At 35.4% G+C, this 11,887-nt stretch overlaps 1 protein-coding gene across 5 annotated transcripts; it reads right to left on the bottom strand.

The window, feature by feature from the left end:
- Window positions 1–416: 416 nt before the first annotated feature.
- Window positions 417–11,010, bottom strand: Asph (Aspartyl beta-hydroxylase). Of its 5 annotated transcripts, none has more exons than XM_065370543.1 (19): window positions 10,656–11,010; window positions 10,395–10,589; window positions 9,312–9,401; window positions 8,469–9,242; window positions 8,270–8,310; window positions 8,158–8,194; window positions 7,973–8,050; window positions 7,574–7,657; window positions 7,439–7,503; window positions 7,271–7,361; window positions 3,101–3,186; window positions 2,925–3,014; window positions 2,307–2,541; window positions 2,117–2,222; window positions 1,808–2,039; window positions 1,582–1,709; window positions 1,325–1,461; window positions 995–1,214; window positions 417–917 (listed from the first exon to the last, which is right to left on the bottom strand). In XM_065370543.1, exons 1-19 carry the CDS (start codon window positions 10,708–10,710, stop codon window positions 767–769), a joined length of 2,895 nt encoding a protein of 964 aa, XP_065226615.1. In that variant the 5' UTR covers window positions 10,711–11,010; the 3' UTR covers window positions 417–766. The 5 variants fall into 5 exon arrangements, with proteins under 5 accessions (XP_065226615.1, XP_065226614.1, XP_065226616.1 ...); XM_065370542.1 differs by having other exon boundaries at window positions 1,325–1,464; window positions 10,656–11,009; XM_065370544.1 differs by lacking the exon at window positions 7,973–8,050 and having other exon boundaries at window positions 1,325–1,464; window positions 10,656–11,009.
- Between the last annotated feature and the right edge of the window lie 877 nt (window positions 11,011–11,887).

Below are 11,887 nucleotides of genomic sequence, written 5' to 3'. Positions count from 1 at the left end.
GCTCCCCCAAGGGGGCTGGTGCGTCCCTCAAAATTTGAAAAAATTGAACAAAATTGATATGGGTGTCATAATCTTGGTATTTTTCGACGTAGAATTCGATTTTTTGATCATTTTTTCTCTTACTCCCCCAAGGGGGCTGGTGCGTCCCTCAAAATTTGAAAAAATTGAACAAAATTGATATGGGTGTCATAATCTTGGTATTTTTCGACGTAGAATTCGATTTTTTGGTCTTTTTTCTTGTCCCCCCCTCGGGGCGATGCGAAGCATTCTATTGATTCTATCATTCCTATCGTTCAGAGAGATTACCGTATGAAGTTAATTTTTACTACAGAATACTGAACGATCTCTTAGAACCGATGAAAATTCAAAAAAAAATGTACAATACAATACTCAATTACCCAAAACACAACAGCATGTAGGTATTTAACAAAACAATATATTTCATCAACAAAAACACCGTTAAAAATCACAAAATGACTAAAAACTTGGACTAAAATAATACATTGGTCAGATCACATCTCATCTTTCACAATACGTTGAATAATTCTTGAGCAAGAAAAAACACTCAAGTCTTGGATAAATCAAATTGGCAAGTGAATTAAGTAGGATATATGTAGAAAATGAGAAAACGATTTTAGACTACAACGTCTAGAAAAAAAACTCCCATCTTCATTATGGTATACATTGTGGGAGGGTACATATAGGCAAGTCTTGAGTAAATACTGCGAGATTATTAAAAAAAAAAAAAACCATCACATGTACATGATCAAATGGCGGACAAAGTTTTACGTTTATCTTCCGATAGATTTGGATGCCATACGTCGACTATCAAGATCAATCTGGATGACGTACCATTATGCCAGATCTCGTGTTCGAAGCTGTCATCGAACAGAAGCACTTCTCCTTCACGCCAGCTCCTATAGAAATAGAATATTGTCTACAATAATACTTTCTGAAAACGAATTAAGTACAATTTTCGAGCTAAATTAATAACCTGGTTTCTTCGGCAACTCGAATGGTAACATTTTTAGGAACAATTAAACCAAGGTGGGCTCTTAATCTGCAATTGGTTGGACCACAGTGAGGCCAAACGTGAGTGCCTGGTTCCATAATACTGAATTTAACTTGCCCTCTGCGACATCCGGCGGCAGGAACAAATCCTCTGATTAAACCGCAAGTTACAGGGAGCTTTTTACACGTCGATTTTTCTACTCCTAGAAAATGAAACGTTATAAATCTTATTAAAACATGGATGTTATTGAAAATCCAAGATATCAACAGAGGACTTGAAAACAATAGGTAGGATGATTTAAGCTGTACCTACCTCTGGAAAATATCTCGAGCTGCTTCCATTCTCCTTTTTCACGTAATTGTTCGGCTTCATCTTTAAACGTTTTGTGCTTCTCTTTCATCATTATTTTCTTCACTTCATCGCGAATCTTTTCCCAGTTACGTTCCAAACTTCTGTCGAATAATTCAGAAAAGAACGTAATTAAACATAGGTATTATCTTGGAGAAATAATTCGAAGCATAATTAACTCAATTAACGATGTCATCGAATAATCATACTTCGATAATTACTTGAAAAAATCGTTGTATTGTGTATCCGCAGGAACCCACCAAGGTTTAGCTTTCAATCCATTAACGTTATACAACGATCGTTGATACTTAGAACGAAATATTCGTTTATCAGCAGCACTTTGATACAACTGTAATGTGAATAATGGAATTTCAAATTAGTATGTATATTTATTCAAGAAGGTATTTCATGATAATAAAAATCCAAAACACTCTCTACAGTACAAACCTTCAATGCTTCTTCTGTTCTTCCCAATCTTTGTAAAGCTTCTCCCAAATGATAATAAAACTTACTATCATCAGTTCCTTTCACACCGCTCGAGATACCTCTACTCAAAGTATCGACTGCTTTCTCGTATTCACCTTTCATTTTCACAATGAATCCGTAGTTAACCAAACCTAATCCGTTATCAGGATCATTTCTCAGCACTTTTTCAAGAATAGCTTCTGCTTCTGGTAATCTAGTAAATGGGCATATATGTACGAGATTTAGAACAGTAACCAAAGATTAAAATCTATGATGGAAACAAATACTCACTTATTTAATATTAGGTAAGAAATGGCGAGATTAATTTGATAGGAAACTTGCTGAGGATACTTCTCAATCAACATTTTAAGCAACGATACAGATTCATCGTAATTACCTGTAAAAGTAATAGGTAGGTATTAAAATTCGAGTCTTTTTACTCGCGTATTAAATTGTACGAATGAAAAATACGTATAACAACCTATGAATCTCATCCTAATAAGAGTTCTCTCGGCAATTACTTTTGCCAAAGCTTCAGGTATGTCAGGCATATGCAATAGTTTTTGATATAATTCTATCACGTTGGCTAGGTACGAGTTACTTTGAAGACTATCGGCTTTCGAGTCGTAAAATCTAACCATGCCATATTGAGCTCGTACAGATTTCGGTTCTTGTTCAAGAATGGCTGTATACTTAAGAGTTGCGTTCAGAATATCCTACGTTGGTTTTGAAATTGTGATTGGGGGGGATACAGGAGCATAAAATTCGGAGTACACGGAACGAGGTAGAAAAATAAAGGAACCAACACACAAACAAGAAAGAAAAAACAATCGTGTTAGTACAAAAAGAAACACAATATTTACAAGTTAATCGAAGTTAGGTAAATATGACTAGTATCGTATCGACTATCACAAAACACAAAGCTCATTATATAAGTAAATGATTAGTACAGAATAAAACAAGTCAATTGTAAGCGTAAGAAAATACAATAAGGAGAACATGGTAACTATAATTGAAAATCCTGCGAAATGGTCAACATGTTTGAGTTTATTTTGATTATTCTGTACGATTGTGAGGTTGCTGTCAACTTCACACTTACTTCACGATCCCAATCATCGTCAGCCTCATCGAGCTGATGTCTGTACTGCCAATCTGCTCGATTCGTTATATTCATTCGGTCGTAATCACCCTAAAAAAATATTATACATTAGGAAAATGATTCCGTAATTCCGTATACATTATTTCGACCAATTTAATTCAAAAAATGTAGCATACCTTTCCATACTCCGAATCGTCATCAGTTTCACTCTCTGTTTCAGATGCAGTCTGTGATTTTTCAGAATCCATCGGTATGCTTCCGTCTGTTTATTGACAAAATATGCACGTTGAGAATTAAATTACAGTAAGTTCATTCTATCACTATCAGTCTTCATTGAAGACAATTATAACTTTCAACTGGGCAGCTCAAGCTCAAAATTATTGACTTTGAGAAGCATTTGGCAAGTACGACACACAGTAGTACAGTCATTTTAGCAAAATTTTCAGTCGAACCTCGGAAAAATTGGGGGAAAGCTGAATTTCACATTATTTGTTCATATTGGTCTCTAAAACAACCCATCAAAAGTTGCACTCCGCAACTTTACCGCTACCCCCGCAAGAGGTCATTAACCTTTGTCAAACAGGTTTTTCGGCTGTATCGCCTAAATTAAGGACCCAAGAGGAAAAATGTTCAAATAAAAATTGTTCTACCTACGCTAAATTTCTTATCAGCATGACTAGTTCATCTTTTCCCAAAATGGCGATTTCACTCTTATTGAGGAAGAGGTAAAGTTGCCAATTTTATGAAAATTGGAAAAAAATATGAAAATTGACAATGTAAAACGTGACCTTGAGTAGAACCGAAAATATTTTGACCAAAGTTGCACTCTGCTACTTGTCTGCGATCCCTGCAAGAGGTCATTAACCTTTGTCAATCAACGTTTTTTGACTATATCGCCGAAATGAAGGGTCGGAGAGGAAAAAGTGATCGAACTGAAATTATTCTACGCCAAATTTCCTATGAGCATGACCAGTTCAGTTGAAATATATTTTTCAAGTTTTGATGAATTTTTAAAAAATCAAATTTTGGCCAAAAATGAAGAAAAAAATCAAAATTTCATCAAATTGACGTAGATGGATGAAATTTAGGATATATCCTATTTTCGATCTGCCAAATCGATTAGAAACTATTTCAAACCATTTTGAGCAATTCTGGAGCCTCCAGCAGATTTTTGAAACTTGAAATTTCCACAAAATTTCATCAAAAGCAGTTGGAAAGCTGAAATTCATTCTGTAAACTAATTTCAATACGCTTGGGAGTCGACTGCAAGTCGATTTAAAGTCGTCCTGGAGCCTCCAGCGGCTTTTTGGAAATTACTGGAGCCTCCAGCAGATATTTCAATGCTTAATATTTCCGTAAAATTTTACCAAACAGAGACACCCCATTTTTGACGTTATTCTGAGGTGGATCGATCGCAGGCAGTTGTTTTGGAGCTTCCAGCATATTTTTTAGAAACTTCTGTTTTTCTGAAAATGCCAAGGAAACCTATCCGAATTAACTTTCGGCTTTCCAACTCCATTTGATGAAATTTTGTAGAAATTGCAATTTTCAGAAATGTAAAGACGGCTCCAGTAATTTCCAAAAACTCGCTGAAGGTTACAAAACGACTTGAAATCTACTTACAGTCGACTTCATAGTGCATTAATATTAGTTTACAGAATGAATTTCGGCTTTTCTGCTCCATTTGATGAAATTTTATAGAAATTTCAAGTTTCAAAAATCTACTGGAGGCTCCAAGAATTTTCAAAAAGTTGCTGATGGTCACAAAATGGCTCAAACTAGCTCAAACCTACCAGCAGTCGACTTGATAGCGTATCAAGTTGGATTGCAGCGTAATTTCTTCTTCCCAACTTCATTTGATGACATATTGTGGGATATTTCAAGTTTCAAAAATGTGCTGAAGGCTCCAGAACTGCTCAAAACGGTTTGAAATAGTTTCCAATCGATTTGGCTGGTTGAAAATAGGGTATATCCCAAATTTCAGCTTTATAGCTCAATTTGGTACAATTTCGATTTTTTTCTCATTTTTGGCCTAGATTTTCAAAAATTAACCAAAAATTGAAAAATATATTTTAACTGAACTGGTCATACTTATAGGAAATTTAGCGTAGAACAATTTTTGTTCGAAAATTTTTTCTCTAGGGCCCTTCATTTTGGCGATACAGCCGAAAAACCTGTATCGGCAAAGGTTAATGACCTCTTGCGGGGGTAGCGGTCAAGTTGCGGGGTGCAACTTTTGATGGGTTGTTTAGAGACCAACCTGAACAAATAATGTGAAATTCGGCTTTCCCCCAATTTTTCCGAGGTTCGGCTGAAAATTTTGCTAAAATGACTGGACTAACAGTGGGACCTGAGCAAAATTTAGGAGGAAAAAAGTCAAATTGACGGATGCACCTGAAACCACTGATAGGTGAACTTCAATGTTCTAGGAATGTGAAAAATGGTCAAGGTAATGTTGATAAGTGCGTGGTGTTGTACATTTCAAGTTTGCGTGTGTTAAATAGTAGGTAGGAAAATTCTGAAACATGGAAATGAAAGCTGAAGGGATGTAGATTCTATTAATGTACTTAATTTTGAATTTACAATTATTTATAATGTGATTATAAGCTGTTGAAGTTGGAGAAAAAATTTGTAATTTTGAAATTTTCAAAAAAATGGTAAACTTGGCTTTCAAAAATTGGGGTGTAAGTTAAAAAAATTTCAAATGCAAGAAAATGTGACACCAAGTATAGGTTTTTGAAAGAATCGAAATTTTTTTGCAACTGAGCTTTAGTTGGTTTGCAATTTTTGGTTTTACGAGTAGCAGCCAAAAACGTAGAAATATTGCCAAAAAACTGTTATATTTAGTAATTTTTTTTTCTATCTAAAAATTTTTTCAGAAAAATGGTTTTGGGCTCAAAAGACGCGAAATTTCATGCTGTTTCCAAATCACCTCTTGCATACTTGATTTTTTCCATAATAAGTATCCAAAAATCGTTTTTTTCTAGAGATTACATCAAAATTACTTAGTGATTTTTCAAGTACCTGAATTTTCTAATTTCAAATTTTTTAGGGTGAATTCCGGCTGGGGTGTATTGATTTTGGTTTTGTAAGATGCTAAATTTGATACCTTCTCATAATTTGTTTCAACCAATGAGATAAGTTTGCAACTCCCCCCCCCCCCATGGTGGAATCAGAATGAAATGGAGGGGGTAGGAAACCTTTTTCTATGGTAATGCAGCTTTTGAGGGGTACAAATTGTTTTTTTTAGCGCTGAATGCAAATTTCATGTCCGATTTGAAATATCGTACCCCTAAGGTAGTGAACTGCCACCCCCGCCCCTTTATGATCCAAAATCGAAAAAAAAATTATAATACCATGTGACGTATCGTTTGTTATGTTTTTGGGGACGCTGAGTCCGAATATCGACTTTGTTTTTTGATCTGGCTTTCTCTACCCTTTCCACCCCCTCCCCCCACCCTTTATGATCCAAAATTGAAAAAAATAATGCCATGTGACGTATTGTTTGTAATGTTTTTGGGGACGCTGAATCCGAATATGGGCTCAGTTTTTCGATCTGGCCTTCTATACCCTTTCCACCCCCTCCCCCACCCTTTATGATCCAAAATTGAAAAAAATAATGCCATGTGACGTATCGTTTGCAATGTTTTTGGGGACGCTGAATCCGAATATGGGCTTAGTTTTTCGATCTGGCCTTCTCTACCCTTTCCACCCCCTCCCCCACCCTTTATGATCCAACATTGAAAAAAAATAATACCATGTGACGTATCGTTTGTAATGTTTTAGGGGACGCTGAATCCGAATATGGGCTTAGTTTTTCGATCTGAGCTTCTCTATCCGTTCCACCTCCTCCCTTGCCCCTTCTTCAGCCAAAATTCAAAAAAAAAAAAAATCATAATAGCATGGGACATCCGATTACCATGGACAAAACCTAATATCTGATTCGGATTCAGCGCCTCAAAAAACGGATATGAGGATACCCATATTAGTTTTTAAGCCTATTTTCATGGATACCCATATTAGTTTTTAAGCCTATCTTCATGATTTCACCCCTCCCTCCCCCGCCCCCTCCCCCCTGATGACCATAGATAAAAACTACCATCGAATTCGGATTCAGCGCCTCAAAAAACATATATGAGGATACCCATATTGGTTTTTAAGCCTATTTGCATGATTTTACCCCCTCCTCCACCCTTCTAATGCCCATAGTCAAAAATTGATATCATATTCAGATTCAGCGCTATTCCAAAATTACTACATTCAATGGGACTGTTTTCCCCCTAAATTTTGCTCAGGTCCCACTGTGCGACAGTGTGAGAAGATCGAATTATGAACGTTAGAATTACCATTAGCTGGTTCATTCGCTGATTCGTCCTCAGATTGTTCAGTGGCAGAATTTGAAGGCGTTTCTAGATAATCTTGCAGCGTTCTGTTTTCCTAAATATGGCAGGAAAGTAAGATATAAGCTACCTATGAGAAAAACGTTTAAAAATAGCGCAACTTTTTATACCCACAGCTTCGGAAGGTTCGTTATACGAATTAGAATCGTTATTCATGGAATCCAGCAAATTATCAGCAACTACGATAAAAAATATTGTATGAATTTCACGTTTTCCAGCGGTATAATATTGGGATAATTATTTCAATACTTGATTGAGCGATATCTGCCAAGTCACCATAATCTCCGCCAGCGTCAATGAGAACAGCGTCGGCTTCATTTGCAACTCGATCAACTAACAAAAATAAAATTAAAAAATCCATTATATAGTGTCGATGGAAATGAACCCTGATTTTGAAATAAATACTGAACATTAATAACAAAGAATAGGATTACGAGGTTAAAAAATATTCATTCGAGAAACTTGTTAAAATTTTTAAATAATGGAACAACAGTTTTCTGTGACGTCACAAAATCAAAAAAGAAGTATAAAGGGGTTTCAAGCAGCATTCGATTAATTGCTGGACTTATCCACAACACACGTGATTTTAGTTAATAACAAAAAGCGTCAAAAAATTATTAGTAACACGAATTTGCCACATTCACAAACCGTAGTTGTTCCATTTTCTGATAATAACCGAGTACGCGACAAAAATCAACGCAATGCCCACACTTAATTTGGTAACCACTGAAAAAATTCACCAGGTTAAATTCTAATACCGATTGTTATTTGTTAATAGTTTACAAAATGTGAAATGCAAATTGCTAATTAGAATTCAACCTGAAAATACTCACTGTTTCCAGATTGCGGCTCTTCATTAGGTTCTTCTGCCTTGTAAAAAGAAAAAATTACATTGAATTTTCATTTATGCTCTATGAATTACATTCGAACAGAAAAATATCTTACTTCTGGTTCAACTGGCTCCTCGGGAAGCACAACAGGATCATCTGAAAATAAAACAAACACTTGAGAAACAAGTTGTAAAAAAACTAATGTGAAAGTTACACAACGCACTAAAACTAAAAACATGTTTTTGTAAAGCGAAAGGTCACGATGGGTTAGTTGAAAAATCCAACAGAGGTTTAATTTCCACACATTAGCTTACGTTCGACTTCTTCGCTACTGTGAGAATCGTCTTCAGGGATCTTGGTTTCTTCTTCATTCTCATCTTTGGTGTTTTCCTCGCTGTCAATTTTCTCTAGCCCTTCTTCCTCGGCACTTTCATTATGATCATCTTCGCCTTTTATGTATTCGTATTTTTTCACCTCTTCGGATTCTCGATTATGATAATAATTATACCTTTCATCACGACGGTCAATTTGCTCTTTACTTTCTTTAGATGAATCGTCGTCATCTTCTTTGGAATCTTTTTGAAGATCGTCGTCTTCATCGTCGTCCTTTTTCTGAGAATAATAATTGTACGATTTATACTGTTCGAACTTGTTTACTACATCATCGGCTGAGTTCGAAACATCATTTTCATCGGTGTCTTCGTCTTTTTGATTTTCATCATCGGTATCGTTATTATTATCATTTTGATCGTCTTCTTCTTCATCTGTATTTTTTTCATCGTCTGGATTTTCTTCACTTTCGTGATCATCTCGACTGTCATCTTGATCGTTATTATTTTCTAATTCGTCTTCGTTATTAGACTCCTTACTTTCATCTTGGTTACCAGACTCTTTACTGTCATCTTCACGAGAATCTTTATCATTTTCTAATTCTTTAGAAATATCTTCATCTTTTTCTGACTTTTCTGTAGATACCTCCGAAGCTGGTGGTTCGTCATTCTGACCGAAAGGATACAACGACCATAGCAAATCTAAATAACTAGATTCAGCTTCATTATCAACCACCGGTTCTTCGTCGATTGCTTCTTCTATAATTCACACACCAATGGACCAATATAAAATAAACGAATACGTATTAAAAAAATAAATCAACTCACGAGGTAGTTCGTTGTTGGAGAAGAAGTCGAAACTGGGCAACGATGGTAACGAAGGAAGCCAATCAAACGCTTGAGATTCGCTTTGTGTGCCTACAACACATATTAATCGATTAAAAATCACGAATATTTTCTTTCACGACAGGGATGAGGCCTGGCCCAAGACCAGGACCCGAGACCCGAAAAAGCCCCGATTATTTCCATGAAGCCCGAATGTCCAAGCCCCAAAACCTTAAAAACTGTAACCTACAAAGCCGTGGTGGCCCAAAGCCCGAAACCTTTTCCTCTGAAAATCAAGCCCCGAACGTGAGCCCCGAAACCCAAACTGTGATCAGGGCTTTTCGAGGCTTTTCGAGGCTTATGTAAAATAAGATGATTTTCAAAAAAAAAAAATCAGCAAAAAGTTTAATATTTCAAGGGGTTTTTGGTACATTAGGTATTTATAATATTCTGTAGGTAGTTCATTGTTCTTTGAAAAATGATACTTAGAAAATTTGGATAATAATTAAAAACTCCAAAAAAATTTGATTCTGATTTAAAAAAAAAAAAAAAAAACTTCAAATAATTTTGAAAAAAGCAATCGGAATCTGTCCTTAGAATGTGTGTTTTTTTCAACAAAAAATCAAATAAGATTTTACCTTGATATTCTTCATTAAAATTGCAATTAAGAGGCTTCATGGAAAAGGGGCCTTAGTCATTTTTTTTCAGTGATTACTGATTTTTATAAGTTCATCAACTTGAAAATACATACTTTTCTACAAGCTAACATTTTCCAATTTGTTTTTTTTTCATGGAAGAACAGTTCAATATCACTGAATATGGTGAAATTGATAGAAAAAATTTTTAATAAATTCAAAATTGTAAATGAGAAAAAAAAACAAAAAAAATGACTAAGGCCCCTTTTCCATGAAACCCCTCAATTTCAAGCCCTGGACACGGAGCCCTGAAACCCAAACCCAAAATTTCCTAGGCCCCAATCCAAGCCCAAGACCTAATAAATTTTTGATTCACAGTCCAGAACCCGAAAAAAAATCATTCAGGGCCTCATCCCTGTTCCACGACGAATAAACTGGATCATAATGTTACCAGAGTTGTTTCCAAGGAAGACGCAATACGCTACTCCAACGAGAGCACTGGAAATGGCAAAAAATACAGCTACTTTACACCAATTGTCACCGAATTGTACATCTTTCTGAACATGGATCAGCTCATCGGCGCTCGGTTTACTCAAAGGGATCTCACGAACGGTAATTCCTCCCGGATTAATGCTACCGGCACTTCCTACATTATTGCAAAATAAATTAATTTTAGTCGATCAATTGCAAAAATTAAGTATTACATACGTACCTTTTTTCTTTTTGATTGGAACATTTCGTTTACGTGCTCCAGAGTCAGAAGACATCGCGAAAGTTTATAAATACATTCGAGCTAAAAATAATTCTGAGCAGAAGGTGAAAGTCACTGATGTACTACAACGTAGTTCAGTATGTAAATACGTCGATATTTGCACTTCTTCGCCACAAACTTTGGCAATTCAGGAGCATTTCTTGTAACGCAAACTAAATACTACGCAATTTCTTTAATTTTCAAGCCTTCAATGACTTGAAAATTTCATTAAAACACGACCACAAACGTTTAAAACAAAATTTTTCGCGTTCAAATTAGCCAAAATTTGATAATGTTTTTGTTGTTTTTTTTTCTCATTCGTGTATGCAGTGTTGCCATATGCAACGAACCGAACGAACGTAGTTGAAGAAATCGCCGATCATAAAGGGCCGGTTCAAAAAAAAAAAAATGAATCGGATTTAAATGACGCGATTCGCCCAGAAAATTGGATCTGATTCAAAATTAGTGATTCAGTTTTCCAGTGAATCGGATTCAATGCACTCGCGATTCAGAAATTGCATTTATTCATGATTCAATTTTTCTATTTTTGCAAATTTTACTCTATTGCTGCCCTGAACAATTTTTTTATTGAACAATGGGCAGCTAAAAATTGAGTTGTATGTCTGTCATACTCGGCCTGTTTAACGAGTTTATCCACATTTCTCATTTGAGCTGATTTTGGGAGGTACACCTCAAGAGAGTGGTTTTTTTTTGACCAGCTTATTTCATGATAAAAATATCCAAAAAATCAAAAGTTTCCAATTTGCGAGGAAATTTTTGAAATTTGCGCGAATTACTGTACCGATTTTGTCCAGTACTAATCCACTGAGGGCGAATTTCGCCATTTCCAGCCATTCTGGATTTTTTGACCATTTTTTTATTGTGAAAAAAGCTGGTCAAAAAACCGGTTGATTTTGAAAGATCTTGATTTCATGAACTTTGAGATCGAAGAATACAAACAGCACTCGATACTTCCCAAAAAAAATTCAAAGTTCATACTTTTAGAATATATTTTTCGTGAATTTTGACATTTTTGACCGAAAAAAAATCAGTTTGAAAATTTCACAAATAATTGATTTTTCGATCATTCAATTCAAAAAAACTACTTTTTTGGAATTATCAAACATAAGACGTAGGTCTAGGTATGCACTTTTTTGCTTTTTAAAAGGATTTTTCAGTTTTTAATTTCAAAT

This window comes from Planococcus citri, chromosome 1, assembly GCF_950023065.1.
Source record: "Planococcus citri chromosome 1, ihPlaCitr1.1, whole genome shotgun sequence".
Lineage (NCBI taxonomy): Eukaryota > Metazoa > Arthropoda > Insecta > Hemiptera > Pseudococcidae > Planococcus > Planococcus citri.
Note: the sequence above shows the minus strand (reverse complement) of the source record. Positions and strands in the feature narration are given on the sequence as shown.

What these genes read in the sequence shown, in the direction of transcription:
- Asph (XM_065370542.1), bottom strand. Translation starts at nt 10,710, where the DNA reads ATGTCTTCTGACTCTGGAGCACGTAAACGAAATGTTCCAATCAAAAAG. An exon ending in CTCCAACAACGAACTACCTC is followed by an intron (nt 9,243 to 9,311) that starts GTGAGTTGATTT and finishes TGTGAATTATAG; the next exon opens with AAGAAGCAATCGACGAAGAA. An exon ending in ACGATGATTGGGATCGTGAA is followed by an intron (nt 2,542 to 2,924) that starts GTAAGTGTGAAG and finishes AAACCAACGTAG; the next exon opens with GATATTCTGAACGCAACTCT.